Genomic DNA, 21,224 nt, shown 5'->3' with positions numbered 1-21,224 from the left:
GCTAATTGCATGCAGAGCTTTCCTTCCTTCATTTCCCTGATACTGAAAGCCGCTTGCTCATAAACTTAGCTCAGGCACGACTGACTACTCGTATGTGAATTCACTTTGATCAGAAATGCTTTTGGACATATTTATATCCAGTGCTGGAAACATGTCTTTTTTTCCCCTCCTCATGAAGTGCTGCAATTTCAGGTACACTTAGAGGAGGTTTCTAGGAAGAATGTCGCTGAAAGTAAACTGTTTGTCAAGATCATCATTTGTTTGTTCAGAAGTCTAAACAGTAAGATTCACTGATCCAAGTGCACTCATGTTCTTTTAGAGGTGTTCACTCCTACAATGCAGTTATGCTCTCTGAATTTGCATGCTGCAAACCGCCTCCGCTTCATTCTGCAGTATGCATAGTAGCATCGCTATACGTATCTCTGTATTGCATAGCATGCCAGTAGCGGACAGTTCAAAAGCATGATTGCAGACAAAAGAAGCTGATAACAGCTAGATTGTGGTAGTGCAAACTGTTATGGTTTGTCAGCAGCAGATCCTATGTACAGTAGTGGCACCGTTTCAACCCTACCGGACTGAACAATTAACTATACTGAGGAACTACCCCTTTCAAAGTGGTTCCTGTCAGTCACTGTGATTTGAATGCTCACTGTGTGACCCACTGATGGTGGTGTGTGCATGTGTGTGAGACCATCTAGTGAACCCGGGGCACCCGCTGGCTGGGTCTCTAAGAATAGCCACAGTGTTCCAGGGCGGGAAAGCCCCCGACGCGTGACCCCAGCAGGGTGGATGGGCTCTGCGCTGCCTTTGGGAGCTCGATCGTGGGCCGCTGCTATTCCTGTCTCGGCCCGGCCCGGTCTGCATGCTTTCAGATGGAAATCTAAACAGTGGGCAGAACAAGAACTTCTCTCACTAGATCCCCCACCCTTGACCGTGCCTTGTTCAGCACGGACCTGCTGTGTGAATGGCCCTCCTTCATGCGGGCCAGGTTTAACAGTCTTGCTGTCACAAGATCTGTGAAAGATAATGCGAGAGATAAAGAACTGAAGGTGTTTTATGGGCTACCCTGACACCCTGCTGAGACACGCAATTGTCAAAGGGCAGAACCTTTTTGCGGGTTGAAGTATTTTCTTTTTGTTCTACATCCTCTCACAACCTTATTTTCAGACTGGACTTTGATGTCAACTCTGAATTGAAACAAAAAGAAAGAAAAATGTGGTAAGATGTGCTAATTTGGCACATAGACCCAAAAAAACATTCAGAAGCTCAAATACCGTCCAGACCATTGAGGGACTCAAATGAGCTATTTGGCTTTTATTACACACCCACTCGCTGTCTCTCACGCACTTAAGACAGACCCTGCACACACACGCATAAATGCAGACACATTCTTTGAAGTGTGTCTAATATTAGAATGGCGCGTTAACACTATCATCAATGTGTGATCTGTTAGGCTGTAGATCGGCCCTGGCTAGAAGTCGTTAAATCGCTGAATATACTAAGGAAAACACTGAATGGACTGGATGGGCGGGACCCTGTGGTCATGCCAACGGTGATGTCATCCCTTCGGGGACTCCATTCATGTTGTCTTGGACGCTCTCACATTACAGATAAGTGAATCATCCGAACCCACCCCACCCCACCCCACCCCACCCGACTCCATGAGACCACCAGGGCCTCATGACCATAATCACAATTTCACAGCCTAGACGGTCTTACACACCCACACCAACCAATACACACCTGCACTGTTACTGTAAGTTATTAAGGTTTTTCCATGTGGGGCTGCATGGCTCAGGCCCAAGGTCTGTAGCAATGTTTAGTTACTCTCTATGGAAATTCATTGAACTTCACCTGCTGAGGTATTCATTTGCTTCATAGAAGGATATAGTGTTGGTTTCTCTGATTAAATTGCCATGTGATACAGTGTGGAAAGCTGATTTACAGCTAATCACCATTTAAAGTAGTCAAGCTACACTTTTAAGAAAGTTGCCAAAAAGGTTACTAGTATTTAAGAGGAAGATATATCTTTATATGAATGTACGAATGTAAGTGTATGTATGTGATGAACATTTAACTAAATATTTACCTTCAACAAAGAAGACACTGGGGTTAAAATGAATCCGTGAATCGTTTATTTGCTCAATGAATTGTATGTTCAATCAGTGAATCATTTATTGACATGAACGGGATAATTCGCTAAAATAAATCTCCAATGGTATATAAAAGTGGATTGTTTTCTCAGCTAGCTTTACAGTAAAGCTTTATTGTGTTTGTTATACTGTGTGATTGTTCAATGATAATTTGAGTTCACAGAATACATCTTCCAGCTATCTCAGTGGTAACTGCACTGCATGCAGATGATATCTGTTGATGTAAAGCATGGAGATTAAAGTTTTTCTTTGAAAACATCTCACAATCCTTTTGTTTCATGTGTCATTGAAGATACATGGTTTTGGCCAAGTGAGCACTTTTTTTTTTTACAAGTGTACTTCAAATGGATGGTTCATTTTTTGAGGTTTTTCTTGATTTGATTTTCATAGCATTCTCAAGTCCTCTATAATTTATTACACAGCTTGTGAGAGCTGTCATTTGCCTTGTTGTCTTCTAAACATATAACCCTTTCAAACTTTATTGTTCACAAGACACTTTGCATTTTTCACGAATGTAAAAACCTGTGATTCGTTAAGCTGCTGCGTCATATTTTGTCCAAGTAAAACATGTTTCCTTTACAAAGAAACATTTGCACTTTACTAGGGTCTTTTTTGGCAGTTCTGGCCTTGTATCACCTAATGTGAAAACGAGCCTCTTCTCTAGTGAATGAAGCCTCTGACGTCCAGCTGGCTCTAATGCGCAATTAAACACTGTAAATGGAGACTGCAGCATCTCGCTCTAATCGAATCACACAAGAGCACTACATTGTTCTTCTCCATTAAGACACTCTGCATAATGTATCACTGCAAATCCTTCCCTGTTCGAGTCAACCGGGGTAGCAGATCGGGAGAAGGAGAGGGAATGAGGTTAGGAGGGACAGCTGTTGTGCATTCCTGGCTGGGTTATGTCGTGATGTGGATCGACAACAGCGAGTGCAAACCCATACGGCGCCCAGGGCTGGCAGTTTAAAAACCGCGCGGAGATGCCAGAACATCTGGGTGTCAGTAGAAAAGCAGTCGCAGACTGCACAAAAAACAAAACAAAAAAGACACAAAGTGTTCGCTTTCCACAGTCTGGACTGTGCATTTAGCTCCCAGACGAATTCATTGTGCCTGAGTCACAGTCGGACGTTTTTTGACGGCCACCAGTAATAGAATAATCACCCCTCACCGTACATCCAGCATGTCTTTGATCGCATTACGGCGGATTCTTCGCTTGGCTCTGTGGCATTCTTTAGACCCTCAGGGGGTTTTCTAGACCCTTTCTTTCTCTCGAACTGCCACCCCGGCAGTCCTAATTGGATCAGTGGAAGTCATCGGGTACTGTTTAACTCATCAAAGACCTCTCTGTGTCCTGCTGGGTGCCCACGAGCAGAGAGGGCGAGCTTTCCAACACTGCAGTGTCTGTTCGACACCCTGCAGCCTGCTGTGACATCATCACCCCTCTGCTATGACCTCTCACCCCTAACTATTGACCCCTGCCAACACAGGCCCCTCTGTCTGTGGCTGCAGACTGAGATGGAACAGCTTGCTGGGCAAAAGGGATTGTGGGAAGGTGATCATCGATGTAGAATCTGACCTATGGCTCACTCTGTGTGTTGGCAGACCATCCTTGGCTCTGAGAAGCAGTCTAGGAGGTCAGGTTAGAGGTGGATGGTGTGCATATGGCCAGCAGACATGTAGGACAACTACACTTAATTGTGTGATGCTGAGGATGCTGGTGTTTTTTCTTTTTTTCTTTTCTTTTTCCTGTATGTGATTATGTAGCTCTTGCAGTACGCTGATTGACTTATATTACCTCTGGAGACTGATTTTGTGGAATTGAAACTCAGGCTGCAGATGTCTACATCTGAGATTTTATTTTTAATTGATTTTATTTTATTTTATTTCATTTTATTTTATTGATTTTATTATATTTTATTTTATTATTTAATTTAATTTTATAACTTATTTAATTTCATTTTATTTTTATATTTTATATATTTATATTATTTTATTTAATTTGATTAAATTTTGATTTTATTTTTTATTGTTATATATTTATATTTTATTTTTGTTATTTTATTTATTTGTTTATGTTTTAATTTAATTTAATTTAATTTTACTTTATTTTACTTTTTATTTTTATTTTATTAGCTTGATTTTTTTTTTTTTTAATTTCTTTTTTGTAAATTTTTATGTAAATTATTTTACCTTATTTTTTTTAATTTTTTTTTTTAAATGTAGTATATCAGAACAATTCATCTGTTTTGAGAACGTGTGTGATTGGTGATGACATATTTTGTCTCTGTTTGGTCCAACAGATCTGGAGTGTGCGGATGTTCCTTTACTGACTCCAGGAAGTAAAGAAATGATGTCACAGGCTCTTTTGGCCACTTTCAGCGGCTTCACCAGGGAACAACAGCGACTCTCCATCCCTAAAGGTCCAACTCTAAAGCACTTATATCTTTAAAAAAAAAAAAGAAAAAAAAAAAAAAGCTCTCTAACTGTCTAGAGTAAATCGTATATCCATGTTTCTTAGCTCATTTCTGTAGCTCTCTCTCTTAAAGGGAAAGTTCACTTAAAAAATGAAAGTACTGTCATTATTTACTTACCCTCATGCTGTTCCCAACGTGTATGACTTTCTTTCTTCCATGGAACACAAAAGGAGATTATACGGGTTTGGAAAAACATCAGGGTGAGTAAATAATGACAGAAGTTTAATTTTTAAGTGAACTTTCCCTTTTAAACACACTTCTGTGACCTCACTGACTGTTAACGACATTACACATATTTTCCTACTCGTTCTTATTTATCAGATTAATTGGAGGAGGAAAGGAGTGATAGAGAGAGAAGAAGAAAGGGAATTAAATGGAAATCGTTTCTGTCTCAGTATTCTGTAGCACTAGGCTGTTTTTCAGATGCCACTCTAAAAAAAATCTTGCTAGATAGGCATATTGTACTCTGAAGCAGCAGAGGTTATGAATTATGCTTCCCAAACTATCCCAAACTATGGCAGACCACAAGATGGCTTTGCTTGCTGTGTCTAGGGTGGCTGAAGTCTGTGTCAGGTCTGCGTCTGTCTGGAAATAGCTGTTCGCAGTGAGCATGTGCGCAGTCAAGAGAAACAGAGACAGAGATAGAGTTGGTCTGTGAGCTAAAATTACAGCCATTTCAGTTCCTCCCATCATGACATCAAATGTATAGCAAACTCAACTGATAATTTCCCATGAGCCACCGGACCTGCGACTAAAATATTGTATGCATCAGCATTACTAGTACACAATATTAGACAGTTTATAGTTCTGAGGCATAGCATACTTACTTACCAGACATTTTCTGAAGTCGATTACAAAAATAAGCATGCAATTTATGATGCAATCTGCATATGCATGTAACACTGAGATGTCTTTTTACTCTCGCTACTCTAGACCCCCGTGAGTGGACAGAGGCACACGTGAGAGAATGGTTGACCTGGACGGTAAATGAGTTCAGTCTGAAGAATGTGGACTTCCATAAGTTCAGCATGGACGGAGCCAATCTCTGTGCATTGGGCAAAGAGCGCTTCCTGGACCTGGCACCGGACTTTGTGGGCGACATCCTCTGGGAACATTTAGAGATGCTGCAGAAAGGTAGACATCCTCACCGCCTCAACATCTGCACTACCATGAAACACACCAGCCTTCAATCAGTCATTTTAGTATTAATTAAATACTAATATAGTTTTTGTTAATATTTTAGCTAGATTTTATTTTCATATTTTCTGTTTTCATTTTAATACTAATTAAAGTTTTAGTATTTTTTTTTTTTTTTTTAAATATGCCTATAAAGTTAAGTTTTAGTTTTTTTTTAGTACTGCAACTTTAAATTAAATAATATATATATATATATATATATATATATATATATATATATATAATATATAAGCTTGTTTCCGCCACTGAATAAAAAAAAAATGTAATTGCGACTTTTTATCTTGCAATTCTGACTTTTTTCTCAGAATTGTAAGGTTATATCTTGTAATTATGACTTTATAACATGCAATTGTGAGTTAAAAAATCAGAATTGTGAGTTATAAAGTCAGAATTGTTAGATATAAACTCACAATTTCGGCTGTTTTTGTAACATATGAAATGATTTTTGAAGGACGAGTTGCTGTCTAATATATCACCCAGGACTTTAACTGTAGAGGATGAAGTAACAGTACATCCTTCTAAATGCAAGTTGTACTTTAAGAGATTCTGTGTTCAGGTTTTTGGTCCAATAAGTAATACCTCAGTCTTATCTGAATTTAACAGAATAAAATTTCAGGTCATCCAATTTTTATATCTTTAATACTCTGCCAGCTTGGATAATTTGTAGATCTCATCTGGTTGTGTTGAAATATATAACTGAGTATCATCAGCATAACAGTGGAAACTAATTACATGCTTTCTTATAATATTACCAAGTGGCAGCATATATATATTGAAAATAACAGAGGGCCTAACACTGATCCTTGCAGCACTCCATAAATTACTGACGTTATCTCAGCACTAAGATCAAGTAAAACTAGTATTGAGATACAGCCTTGGTCAAAAGCTAAAAGTAAGTCATTTGTAATTTTAACGAGTGCAGTTTCTGTGCTATGATTAGGTCTGAATCCTGACTGAAATTTTTCAGAATTGCAAGTTTATTTTTTTTATGAGTGTATCCGAAACTCAGAATGCAGTTCATCCTGTCAGAATTTACAGTTTAATATCATTTATAAAGTAACTTTTGCAAAATAGTAAGATAAGCAGTACAGTCAATCAACTTCAGCAAAAAGTCTAGATTCCAGATTTTATAATCTTCGCTGTGATTTGTCAAATCAAACACTGGAAGCACATAAGAGGTGTCACATTTTAAAAAACCTGTAAAGTAAACGCCACCCTGACACGCAGATCAAAGTAGTTTCTGTTGCATTGCCTCGCACAACCTAATCTGTTATATAACAGGTTCGGCTTCGCAAGTGTGCATAGGTTTAGTGATGTGTGTTTTTTTTTTTTCACACAGAAGACCCGAAGCATTTCCCTGTCAACGGTCTGACCTCCAGTTTCCAGGAATCCCGCTACCCCTCAGACTACTTTTTCAGTGAGTATCTGTCGTTTCTTTCAGTTTGTGTCATCAGTACCTGAGTACACGTTCGCCGCCTCTGTCATGACTATAATAGGAAATTATCTGTCTGTAAAGGCAGTTAAACCTTCCTTAAAGGAAGGAGAAATGAAATTTCTGTCATTATTAACTCACCCTTATGCCATTCAAATGACATTCACATAGACTTGTCCATACAGAAAGAGTTGTTGCGGTCAAGCAAGAAAGCACCATGAAAGTGTTTCAAATGACTAGGGCTGTCAAATGATTAATCGCGATTAATCGCATACAAAATAAAAGTTTGAGTTTGCCTAATATATGTGTATAATTATTATGTATATATAAATACAAACACATTCATGTGTATATATTTGAGAAGTATATGTATTTATTTATATTTGATATCATTTTTATTATATATAAATAAAAATATTTTCTACATAAATAACACATTTCTCTTAAATATATACATACATTTGTGTGTATTTATATATGCATAATAATTATACACAGTACTCACACATATATTAGGCAAACTCAAACTTTTATTTTGTATGCGATTAATCGCGATTAATCGTTTGACAGCCCTACAAATGACTGTTCTTTATTCATATGAAGTCTTTGTGTGACGAAGAAACTAAAATTTAGTTTAGATGCAGCAACATCAAAACCAATAATTTCTCCTTTATGGACTAAAATTAGTATCATTATTTGCCAGTATTTTTATATTTGCATATTAACCGTTAATTAACTTTAGTGTAAAACATCATGAAATGAGTACAAACAATTAAATATCTAAATATATAATATAATAATTAAATATGTAAATATTTTAAAATATTTTAAATAAATATAAAATGTATTTATTTTTTAACCGTAATGATCCTGGTGCAAACAGCTTTTGGTCACTATGAACTGTCATCTTTTTAAATGCAAGTTTGTCTTCTCTTCATCTTCCTGTCCTCCAGACTATGGCATTGAGCATCCTCAGTGCGTCCCTCCTTCCGAATACTCAGAGCCGAGCTTCATAACAGAGTCTTACCAGACCCTTCACCCCATAAGCTCAGAAGACCTGCTGTCACTCAAATACGAGAGCGAGTATCCAAACGTTATACTGCGAGACACACCTCTCAATCCACTGCAGGGAGACTATTTTTCAGTCAAACAGGAAGTCGTGTCACCCGACAACATGTGTGTGGGTCGCATTAGCAGAGGTGAGTATGGGCCAAAGGTCATGTGTTTCAATGCTTTTGAAACTGAGATGATGCAAGATAACGTCTGAGGCATCGATTAATACGGCGTTATAAACAAAAGCTAATTCCCCTCGTCTTAGATGCATGTTTACAATCTCCCGTCGGGGCTTAAATGTATCCCCATCGCCCTCGCAGCGATCAGCAGTGTGTGGTCTTCAAAACGAACTCTGTCACGACATTCTCGTCTCGCATTACTGCAGTCATGCACGCGTCGCCAGGGAATGAAGCAGACCGTTAGGCTTATTTGTGGTTCTATCATACACCATCTCAAGATGCTCTCGACTGCGGTGGGGGAAAAGGAGAGAAAAACAAAGATGTTTGCTTCAAAGTGAGAGATGTTTGAAGCCACAGAGTGCTGGTAGCCGTCTTTTGTGTCAGCGCGTCCTTGTGAGGTTACGGTACTGGGGTACGAGGTGTTTTTGTGAGCCTTAGGTTCTCGTAAGGAGCGAGAGGTGTAAAGCGTGAAAAGAGCGTTCCGGCTTCTCACGAAGTAACTTTACCTCACGTACGTTTGGTTTCACTCCCACTCGTCGAATTAACAGCTTGTCTCGCTCTTCATGCAGCTGAACAAATGATCAAGATTTGGATTGGACATTGAGATTTGTCAAAGTCGCTTGTATGTTATTGAACGACGCAGAGATTTGGGCTTTCGCCCTCTAGGTACGCGTAGGCTTTATGTGCAGTAAATCCCAGCTTTGGCAACCGCGCTGTGTTTTTCCTGCGTGGGAAAGTATTTGTGGTGCCACCAAACTCACATGTGGCTTCAATTTTTCAATTGAAGATTTCAGGATCAGGCCCAGCTCTGTATTATCTTTCATTCTGTAATTGACATTCAATCGAGACCGGCCTTTTATCTCCAGTTTGGCCAAAAATAGAGAAGCAATTTGTTTTGATTTTCTTCCAATTAGAGAAAACCCAAATATTCCCACATGGATATTGTGTAAGAGAAACACAGTGCGGTGTGGAGCAGTTCTAGATTTTTCCACGTGGTTGGGTCTTGAACTTCCCTGCCTGGTGTAGTCGCTGAAACTTTGCACCCTTTATATCAAAAGACATTGGTCTTTGGTTAGAAATATGAGGTCAGGGTCCTATACTTTCACCCTTCATCAAACGAGCAACTTCTTTGTGATTTGACGTCACTTAAATCAATTCATTAAGTTGTAATATATACATTTAGGATAATTCTGCACACGTCTGTTCTGTGAAGATATTTTGAAGAATGTACATGCTCCTCTTTTCCATACAACAAACCCTGTCTGTTTGAATATGTGGAATGGAAAATGCCTGTGGATAACGTTTAATAACACTGAAATCTCCATCTCAGGTAAGCTGGGAGGTCAAGATTCGTTCGAGAGCATCGACAGTTTCGAGAGCTGTGACAGGCTGACGCAGTCCTGGAGTAGTCAGTCGTCGTTCAACAGCCTGCAGAGAGTTCCCTCCTACGACAGCTTCGACTCGGAGGACTATCCCACTGCACTGCACGGACACAAACCCAAGGGCACCTTCAAAGACTACGTGCGGGAGCGCTCGGACCTCAGCAAGGACAAACCGGTCATCCCGGCAGCTGCGCTCGCTGGGTACACAGGTCAGCATTAACCCACGTTCAGTCACTGCTCATTTGAATTCTGACTCATTTGGCTTTAATGCATGAGGCAGAAAGCCAGTACCTTGAGATATATCAAAGTTTTAGATTCATACTGAAAGCCATCGAAGACTGAAATGACAGCTTTATAGAAGCATATAAAGGGAAAACGGTACTGGACCAAGAACCGAACCCTGGGGAACACCAGCACTTAAGTGTATTTCAGAGGAGGAATGGTTTCGAAATGTGAACAATTCTGAGAAAAAAATGGACTTTAACTCGCAATTGCAAGTTTATATCTGACAATTCTGAGAAAAGAAGTCAGAATTGCGAGGTATAAATTGCAATTGCGAGAAAAAAAGTCAAAATTGTGAGATATAAACTCATAATTGCTAGAAATAAACGTCATAATTGTGAGAAAAAGTCCTAATTCTGTATATATATATATATATATATATATATATATATATATATATATATATATATATATATATATATATATATATATATATATATATATAATATCACGTACCATGCCATATAGTGTATACCATGTCATATCAAAAACCATATGTTATTCCATATATATATATATATATATATAATATCACATACCATATCAAATCAAAAATATGATGCTATTTAATATATACAATATCATATTTTATACCATATTTGTTATTCCATACATTTGATCACAACCCATATAATATATACATGCACATGTCAAATGAAAAGAAATATCTGTAATGAAAAACTGAATTCTGCAACCAGGAAGCATTTGGAATCACAAGTACGTTGCTGAATGTCTTACTGGGACATAGTTGCTACTGGATCAGTGAAAAAGTGTTGTGCACCAGTTTTGAATGCATTGGTGCACATCGTAACCACAGAGCCACATTTGTTACATGCTATAAGAATGTCATCTCAATCTTTTTCTCAGCACAACTGCTGCAGCGGCTTCTTCGTGCAGCTCGTGTACCCAGCAAACATGCCACACCCCGGCTTTCTTCAAGTCAAAATAGAGGCAGGCTTTCTCTCTCTCTCTCTCTCTCTCCCTCTGTCTCTCTCTTGTCGCTTTTGTCACTGCCACCAGCTCTCCGTTTCTTTCTCCGCTGTTTTCATCTTGTTCTCCTTATCTGCGGCCCACATCTCAACCCATTTCCCAGGTCGTCTTGGCAACAGCACAAAGTGATAGCAGCCCTGTGCACTTAAGATGAGAGCTCCTTTATCGGCCCATCTTCGAGGGGCTTTTTTAACCTTGTGCCATACGTCTCAAACCTACCTGCGCATGTCATATATCTGAAAATGCAACAGAAAAGAGTACACTCCCCTACCGTAAAAGAAAGAACACAGAGCCCACTCGATGTGTGGCACATTTCATTTCTATTTTAGGTTCCTTTGAACTTACAAAGGACCGTTTTGCATGTACCTGAGTTGGTTTTCTTGTGGAATTCTCTATGCTGGATCCGAGCTAAAAAAAGAGACATGTTGTGGATATTTTATGCTGCAGAGTGTAAATTGCGCATTTGTTTGTATCTGTTTTGTTGTGTTTGTTTCTGTGTATATGTGCATATGCACACTGCAAAGAAATATATGGGCTGAACTACCTGTTTTTACTAGTGTTAGCCACAGTGTCATCACAACAGAGTTCAGAGATGAGGTAGATTAAGTCAGCAAGTGACAAAAAAGATCCATTTGCTCGCAGAGCTCTGAGGTTTTCATGTTTGTCATCATTAATCACATATGCAAGTACAAATCCATCAGATCTGTGAGGAGAGCAACACAACCACAGTACCGCAACACACTTTCTTCAGCGACGGCTGATTTTTAACTTTATAGGGCGGCTTCCTGATAGACGCACGCACACATTAAAGGGACAGTTCACTCATTTTTTTTTAGACCGTAGACTACTGAAGGATGTTTAGCTGAATGTTCTCCCTGTTTTTTGAAAGTGGATGGAGAAAAGCACCACAAAAGTGCCATAAAAGTAGTTCATATGACTGCAGACACTAGTTCAGTTCTTCTAAAATGATATGATGGCTCTGTGTGAAAAATAGACCAAACTTAAGGTTTTAAGACACTAACGAACCAATGACATAACTACTTTGGTAACACTTTACAATAATGTTCCATTAGTTAACCTTAGTTGATGCGTTAACTTACTATGAGCAATACATTTGTTACAGTACTTATTAATCATTGTTAATGTTAGTCCATGTTAGCACAGTTCCATTAAATAATATTAACAGATACAACCTTTGATTTTAATAGTGCATTAGTTAAAAAATGAAAATTCTGTCATCGTTTACTCACCCTCAATTTGTTCCAAACTGTATATATTTCTTTGTTTTGCTGAGAAACAAAGGAAGATATTTGGAAGAATGTTTGTAACCAAGCAGATCTCACCCCCCATTGACTACCGTAGTAGGAAAAAAATACTATGGTTGTCAATGGGGGGCGAGATCTGCTTGGTAACAAACATTCTTCCAGAAATCTTCCTTTGTATACAGCTGAACAAAGAAATGTATACAGGTTTGGAACAACTTGAGGGTGAGTACGTGATGGCAAAATTTTCATTTTCGGGTGAACTATCCCTTTAATGTTGAAATTTGCATTAAAGGTGCCCTCGAATGAAAAATTGAATTTATCTTGGCATAGTTAAATAACAAGAGTTCAGTACATGGAAATGACATACAGTGAGTCTCAAACTCCATCGTTTCCTCCTCCTTATATAAATCTCATTTGTTTAAAAGACCTCCGAAGAACAGGCGAATCTCAACATAACACCGACTGTTATGTAACAGTCAGGATCATTAATATGTACGCCCCCAATATTTGCATATGCCAGCCCACGTTTCCAACATTATAAAAGGCATTAGACAAGGGCAGCCAGTGTTAACGTCTGGATGTGCACAACCAAATCATCAGACTAGGTAAGCAAGCAAGAACAATAGCGAAAAATGGCAGATGGAGCAATAATAACTGACATGATCCATGATATCATGATATTTTTAGTGATATTTGTAAATTGTCTTTCTAAATGTTTCGTTAGCATGTTGCTAATGTACTGTTAAATGTGGTTAAAGTTACCATCGTTTATTACTGTATTCACGGAGACAAGAGAGCCGTCGCTATTTTCATTTTTAAACACTTGCAGTCTGTATAATTCATAAACACAACTTCATTCTTTATAAATCTCTCCAACAGTGTAGCATTAGCCGTTAGCCACGGAGCACTATCAAACTCATTCAAAATCAGAAGTAAACAATATAACAGTATACAATACTCACATAATCCGACGCATGCATGCCGCATGCATGACGAACACTTTGTAAAGATCCATTTTGAGGGTTATATTAGCTGTGTAAACTTTAAGGCACTGTTCAAGGCAAGCGCGAGCTCTGTGGGCGGAGAGCACGGGATTTAAAGGGGCCGCAGCATAAAATCGGCACGTTTATAATGATGCCCCAAAATAGGCAGTTAAAAAAATTAATACAAAAAAATCTATGGGGTGTTTTGAGCTGAAACTTCACAGACACATTCAGGGGACACCTTAGACTTATATTACATCTTTTAAAAACATAATCTAGGGCACCTTTAAGATGAATAAAAATACTTGTTAGTTCTTGTAATGTTAACAAATGGAAGCTTACTGAAAAGTGTTTCCATTACTTTTTCTACTTTTATGGCTCTTTTGTTGCGTTTTGCTCTCCATTCACTTTTATTGTATGGAAAAAGTGCAGCGTGAACATTCTGCTAAACATCATCTTTTGTGTTCAACGAAAGAAGTAAGTCATACAGAGTTGGAACAACAAATATTCACCCACAAATATTTATTTTAATGTGAACTATCCCTTTAAGCCCCATGCTTTTGGTCTGAGTTGTTTTCACAGATCTACCTCATGAAATCCTTGCCTTTGCTTGTAATCATGCTCTCACTTCAAGCAAAGTGGCCTTAATGTACTTTCAAAGCTCTGCTGAAAGTCAGCGCTGGATTTCTGTCAGTCTGAGGGTTTGGTTTAGGCATGTAGAGGACAGACCGATTGCTTTCCATTCCCGGCTCCTTTGGGTCTAATGAGGGTGTGTTACAGTAGCCGTGCGTGTGGAATGTGTTTTAATGCATTTACCTACATAAACAGATTACTACATTGATCCAGATGAGTGATTTTGGTGATTCATATGTTTAGATGGAGACAAGGAGAGGCAGGCAGACGGAGAGGGAGAGGGTTAGAATGAACTGTTGAATTGTTGATGAGATAATCTGTTTCAGAATTGCATTAGTGTTTTATTGCATTATCGGCAAGGATATTTTTAGCCGGATGTAACGCACAGTGGGGAATTCACTAAGAATGAGTTGTGACTGCTGTTATCACCATTTATTTTGCATGTGCGTTGCTTTGCTTTACCACCCAATTCACCAAAAGAATTATGCTGATAAGATAACTGAAATAATGTAGCACACAATCTTAGCCGAAAATAATGTGACATGAATTGTGTGTAAAACTTTGTAAAATAATTTTACAATTTACAAAGAAAGGATGCATAGAAATAAGGGTTTGCATGATTTTAATAAATTCTGCCTGATAATTATTATTTTATTATTTTTTTTTAAATGCGATAAATGACATTAAAATCCTATTCTATTTTGTTTAAATACATGAAAAATAAAATTAATTTAAATGCTACTAGTGAATTTAGGCATCACAACATTGTAACGTACAAACAAAAAAAAACAAACAAAAAAAAAAATTTCAAGGTTTGCTTTGAGATGACGTCAGAGGCATTCTGAATGTTAAAATAGGGAAAATGAGCATGCACAATTTAATATCCAATACTGATGGTCTACTGATAAATGTAAAAATCTGGTACTAGTGCATCCCTAGACTTGCAGGACTTGATGTTTGCAGGGAATTAGACTATTTTTTTTTCGCTGTTGTTTTGCAGCAGGTGTGATATGAAGTGACAGTTCATTTTAATGCTCACAAACCACAAGATGAAGAAAAACCAAAACTTATCTAGACGGGTACACGAGCTGCTTTGCTGTTGCCTACACGCTGTGAAGCCCTTGCAGGATCTCTATAGGTCATCACGACCGCATAAACCCTTCACGCCAGTCCTTAAATTGCTTCTCAAAATTAAATGCATTAAGATGCACGATTGCAATATTTCAAATGTCTCCTTAAATATATCACCGTGCAGAAAGGCTAAAGTCTTTAAAGTTGACCCCATCATGGTTATGGGCGAATGCAGTGCTAAAGCTTGTGAGAAAAACCTCTCGTTTTGCAGATGGCCACCAAGGGCTTCTCTCTCTCACACCCACACAGTCGTTCACACACATGTAGACATCACACATATGTGTGCTTTCAAATGCACCCGAGCGACGTGCAGACATATACATCATGGCTTGCGTGATCAAACGCATTTATCTGCCAGATATTTAGCCTTGGGGCAAAATCCGAATGATGTCAGTGGTTTGGAATTCACATAAAGAGTCCAAAGCTCAAGTAAGACATGCAGTCTGGTGCAGTAGCCAGTCAATACTCCATTGTGTCACGTCTCTGTTTTCATGCAGTGTGACATAAAGCTAATGGCATGTGAAACCGTTATATGCTATATGAAATCTAACATTTCTTTTATACTTAATACTGTAATATAGAAGGAAATCTAGAATGGTAATGATATGGTATTTTGACATATGATGCATACTGTACTATTTTGTTATGAACACCCTCCACAGGATTGTATTAAGCCGTGGAATTGTTTCTCTCTATTCAGGCAGCGGACCCATCCAACTCTGGCAGTTCCTGTTGGAGCTCTTGACAGACAAATCCTGCCAGTCCTTCATCAGCTGGACTGGAGACGGCTGGGAGTTCAAGCTTTCCGACCCCGATGAGGTGAGGGGTTATGCACTCAACATGCTGTCTGTAGAGCTGGGGAAGGATAGACTCAGAGAGAGAGAGAGAGAGAGAGAGAGAGAGAGAGAAAAAAAAGAAATTCAAAATTTATTAAAAATGTATCTTTGCTCAAATTAATTAAACGTTTTATTTGTTTACGTTTTGTTTTGGACATGGGACTATACAGGGTCATCGTAGTTAACTGAATCCAAAACTAAGACCATAAAATCATAACTAAAACTGAAAAATTAATAACTATAAATATATTCTACTAACCCTAACCTAACCATCTGCTGATACTGAGAGTTATGAGTTAGTAGACATAGTTCAGTCATGAAACTCTAGATGGCGCAGGCTGATGGTCCTTTACATACAAGCAATCACATCATTACTGCATGGCACAAGCTGATTGGCTCCTGCTGGTCCTGCAGCCAATGAGATTGACACTCAGCTCCACCCGTCTAGATCTGCTATGAGATCTGTCTATTTATGCAGCAGCAGCAGTTCTTACATGCTCACAGCAGCATGTCTGTGTATCTATTAGCACCCAGACAGCAACATAGTGTCGGCCCAGATCCGGCCCACATCTGGACCGCGTGGAATCCACATGTACCAGATGTGGGCCGGATCTGGGCCGACACTGTGTTGCTGTCTGGGGAGTAGCATGTCCATACATACAGCAGCAGCAGCAGCAGCGTAGCAGGTCTAGTCCATCAAGACCAAATACATTAACATTGCCATATTCAGTAACATGCTAAAACTATTCAGAGAGTTGTCATGATTGGAATGTAGTTGACATAAAATGCAACCATGCTTATATTACCAAAATACAGAGCCAATTTTATTGGTTAAAAGTAGTAGCTAGCTAAAGGATTAGTTCACTTTCAAATTAAAATTTCCTGATAATTTACTCACCCCCATGTCATCCAAGATATCTGTGTCCTTCTTTATTCAGTCGAAAAAAAATTAAGGTTTTTGATGAAAACATTCCAGGATTTTTCTCCATATAGTGGATTTCAGTGGAGCCCAAACGGTTAAAGGTCAAAATTACAGTTTCATTGCGGCTTCAAAGATCCCAGACAAGGAATAAGAGTCTTATCTAGAGAAACCATCGCTCATTTTATAAAAAATAATAATAATAATTATATATGTTTTAGCCATAAATGCTCATCTTGAACTAGCTCTCTTCTTCTTCTTCTTCTCTATTTGAATTCCGGCAGTGTAGACGCTGCTAAGTGTATTACTGCCCTCCTCAGGTCAAAGTTTGAACTAATTGTTATATACTTGCACTAGCATATTGTATATGAGAATATAGTTCAAACTTTGACCTGTGGAGGGCAGTAATACACTTAGCAGCGTCTACACTGCCGGAATTCAAATAGACAAGAAGAAGAAGAGCCTGTTCAAGATGAGCATTTATGGTTAAAACGTATATAATTAAAACATTTTTTTAGAAAATAAGTGACGGTTTCTCTAGATAAGACCCTTATTTCTCATCTGGGATCGCTTTGAAGCTGCACTGAAACTGTAATTTTGACCTTCAACCGTTTGGTGCCCATTGAAGTCCACTATATGGAGAAAAATCCTGGAATGTTTTCATCAAAAACCTTAATTTCTTTTCAACTGAAGAAAGAAAGACATGAACATCTTGATGAGTAAATGATCAGGAAAATTTAATTTGAAAGTGAACTAATCCTTTAAGTAAATGCATACATTAATTAAGTGTGTTTGGGGCTGTTGTTCTGGAGCAACCACTTATCAGTTGAAAACCAACTATTGGTCTATCTCTAGTGTATCTGATACAATCATTATGCAACCACTGCAAGTGAGAGAGCTGCATGTTTGCACACGCAATAGAATCTCATGAGCAGACGTGTATTTTGCGAATGATTCTTTCTTTGGGTTCCTGATCCTGACCCGTGTCTCCCTGACCCCCCTAGGTTGCACGTAGGTGGGGCAAGAGGAAAAACAAGCCCAAGATGAACTACGAGAAGTTGAGTCGTGGTCTACGCTACTACTATGACAAAAACATCATCCACAAGACGTCCGGCAAGCGCTACGTCTACCGCTTCGTGTGTGACTTGAAAAGCCTGCTGGGATACACTCCCGAAGAGCTCCACACCATGTTAGACGTCAAGCCGGACACGGACGAGTAAAGTTTGGACGGGTAGTAAAAGGCTGAAAAAGTCCCTCACAGACCCTGGAAAGAAAAGAAAAAAAAAAACGGGTCGTCCATTTTCGGGTCCAATCACATTCCATCTTATCACTTAGTCGTGGTCCAGTCTTGTTTTGAGCTCATACGGGACACAAAAGGAAGCGTCAAAACATTTACCAAAGTTTAGAATCTGTAGACTTTGTGCGTCTATATTGTTTATAGTTCTGCGGGGAAGGGAAAACTCTAAGTTCAGGTAGAACTGCCGTTTTGTCCCAGTAGCACAAACACCGGGAAGGAACAGAGGACAAAGAGATGGACATTTCTTGGACTGAATGCTCCTGTTATTAAATGCGTTGCCAAAATTAGAGACAAGAGGAATATCGCAGAAATATTTACAATTAAGTTACTTACTGTTTCTGTCTCCTTGCATACCCACCAGGAGGAAGTGAGTTCTCAGCCGGACCAAAAGTTTATATTTTTTATTTGTATTTTTTATTTTTATTGTTTCTTAAAGATCTGTATGTGTCAGTATTAATTTGTGGAGAGACCAATTGTATTGAGATGCTGTCCGGACAGAGATTGCACCGTTTTGTACATTTTCATATGCAGAAGATGAAGGTTTATTGAAGTCGAACTGTGCTTAGATATTCTTTCCGCTTCTTTTAAGGTCACGTTCGGTTGCTCTTACCACAATGTCCATAGCTGAAAATGCTGTTTTTGATCACCAGATCAAAATAGATACCAGAGTCTCGACCTTTTCAGTTGAAAGAGACATACCTCAGTCAAACTGAGAGACACAAACGAAAGCAGCCGTTGGCTTCTCAACGGTGACAGTCGCAGCACACGCACACGTTTGTGGTGAAAAAGAGAGTGTGCGTTTATGTCACCGCTGGTGTCGTTTCATCACTTGTTTTAAGACAAAAGACATCAAACGTTTCTTGCCTTGGTTTGTTTGTACGTGAATCCTTTTTCATAAAGTCTTGCCTTAATATAGCACATTTATGAACTTACTGTGTCTTCTCGAGGCAAGCTGAAACACGTGTAGGAAGGTGACATCTGAAATGTCATTCGACCGGGCCTCTTTGCAATCAAACGGTTTGCTGGCAGCGCTAGACTGAACCGAAAGCCATAAACCCGCACCATGTGAGGCACCTTGAGAACGATCCTGTGCGCTTTAGCCACGTTAAAAAAGCGCACGCCGCAGCATGCATCTGGATAGTCGAAGTACGTGAGATGGATTTTGCAGCGGCAAAGAAAGATCTTTTGGGGAGGTGTTGAATTTCCGAGATGGTTTGTGAAAGTGACTGTTAATGGTAGTGGCTGATATAACGTTAAGATTGGAGGACCACCAGATCGTGCTGATACTTTCGGCAGCTTTAAAGATGATGGCGTGTGCTGCTGCTGGCTAACAAATGTCACAAGATCGAAAATGGGAGTACGTTTCGTAACGGTTCATTTAAAATGCAGTATTATGGCCATTTGAGTCATCGCTGGGTGGGACTTAAGCCAGAGTTATATAGTGCAGTTTCCATGAAATGAAAAACATACTTTAGATGTAGTTGTTTTTAGAGAGACTGCACAGAAAAATGTGCAACATTGACACTGAAATGTAAAGTTTTAGAATCGTTTTGCGCCGTCTTCAGCGCAGCATTTCGACTGATTCACTGTGTGGGAAGGGTCTCGAGCACAAGACCTTGTGGGAAAAGCCAAAGTAAAGAACGTTCTTCTAAGAAAACAAATCGTATTGTTTACACAGGCGGATGCTACCCATCCTAATTGGTGGAGCTTTGGAATTGTCTATTTTTACAGATAACATTTCATAAAATAAACCATATTCACAAGAGCTCAGAATAAAGTCTTTAAGCTCGTTTTAGTTATGAACAACAACAAAAAAAATGCTACATCACCTGAACAAGCTAAAAAAAAAAAGTCTCACTGAAATAACAAGCCTGATTTTAGTTAAAGCCCACAGTGATGTTGTTACCTGACATATTCTCAAACCACACCAAAAGCCAGCCACATGTAACATGGAAACATGACTTATTTTAATAAGGTCCAGATCATAATGCAGTCTTTGTCCTGATTGTAAAAAGTGATGCATTTGTGTGAAAAGATGCATACATACATACATGTTTGTTCACACTGAGGAGTGTTGCTTTTATTTCCCCACAATTTTGCCTTATTTTGTATATTTTATATTTCTGTATTTTTTTGTTAAAATGAGAATTTTAATGTATTTAGTTCACAAACATTTTGATATTTTTCAATAATTTATATTTTATAAACTTTGAAATATGAGATGCAGACAGCTGGTGCTTTCGTGGGGAAAAAAAAAAAAAAAAAAGGTAGCGCAGGACAAAATGTAGCGATTTTTTCTTTTATATGAAAATGAAAAGGAAAAAAAAAAAAAGAAAAAGTTGAATTTAAGGAATTTAAAGACCTGTCTGCTTATACAGTTCTGTATAGATAAGGCTGATGCTGGCCCATCATTACGTTCCGCTGGAGAGTTTTATAAACAGTAGCTTCTATTTCTTATTGTACTTTAAATTGTTATGTTATTAAAATATATGTGGACAAAACGATCCATGTGTTGCTTCGTTATTCATTTCCAAATGAATCTTTTGGCAGTAATGCTGAATCAAAAGTAGCACGAAGGAAGACACGCCCATATCAACCAAGAGTAACTCACATAAACACAGGTATGAAGTTGCTAACGCATGCAAATTATCACCTCTCTGTGCAGCGCTCTGCAGGCTTTGCGGCAGATTTGTGGTTTTGTTTATTATGAGTCTTGGTTAAATGAGCAGCTCCTTTCTTTCATTGCTAATCATCATACATACCGCAGCTGCAGTTTTTCATCAAGCGTAAGCCGTCGTATCACGGAAAGACAGGCTGCTACCTCTGATTCTCATGCGTGCAGCATCATACGGGGCTTTTTTATGACTTACAGGCTCTTCTGAGGAAGGGGCTAGGGAATATGCTCATTTGTGGTTGCTCGTGTGTGCACCGAAGACCCTAAATAAAGCCCACTGACGTAAGAACTAAAGCAGGCACAATGAATCCATTCACAAGTACGTAACTTACAAATGGCAA

General features: G+C 38.7%; 1 protein-coding gene across 9 annotated transcripts in view; it reads left to right on the top strand.

Moving 5' to 3' along the window:
* Positions 1–20,713, top strand: part of ets1 (v-ets avian erythroblastosis virus E26 oncogene homolog 1) — a 52,909-nt gene extending 32,196 nt beyond the window's left edge. For 3 of the 9 annotated variants that reach the window (XM_048167800.1, XM_048167804.1, XM_048167808.1), the window contains 8 exons: positions 4,457–4,576; positions 4,801–4,830; positions 5,564–5,764; positions 7,167–7,244; positions 8,213–8,458; positions 9,822–10,082; positions 15,858–15,976; positions 17,917–20,713. In XM_048167800.1, coding sequence (XP_048023757.1) covers positions 4,457–4,576; positions 4,801–4,830; positions 5,564–5,764; positions 7,167–7,244; positions 8,213–8,458; positions 9,822–10,082; positions 15,858–15,976; positions 17,917–18,132 — 1,271 coding nt within the window. In that variant the 3' untranslated portion in view covers positions 18,133–20,713. The remainder of the gene's footprint in view (positions 1–4,456; positions 4,577–4,800; positions 4,831–5,563; positions 5,765–7,166; positions 7,245–8,212; positions 8,459–9,821; positions 10,083–15,857; positions 15,977–17,916) is intronic. The other 6 variants (XM_048167802.1, XM_048167805.1, XM_048167809.1 and 3 more) reach the window with 4 other exon arrangements.
* The last annotated feature ends 511 nt before the right edge of the window (positions 20,714–21,224 follow it).

Source organism: Megalobrama amblycephala, linkage group LG19 (assembly GCF_018812025.1).
Source record: "Megalobrama amblycephala isolate DHTTF-2021 linkage group LG19, ASM1881202v1, whole genome shotgun sequence".
Taxonomy (NCBI): domain Eukaryota; kingdom Metazoa; phylum Chordata; class Actinopteri; order Cypriniformes; family Xenocyprididae; genus Megalobrama; species Megalobrama amblycephala.
The sequence above is the reverse complement of the archived record's forward strand: the minus strand, read 5'-3'. Positions and strand labels throughout refer to the sequence as shown.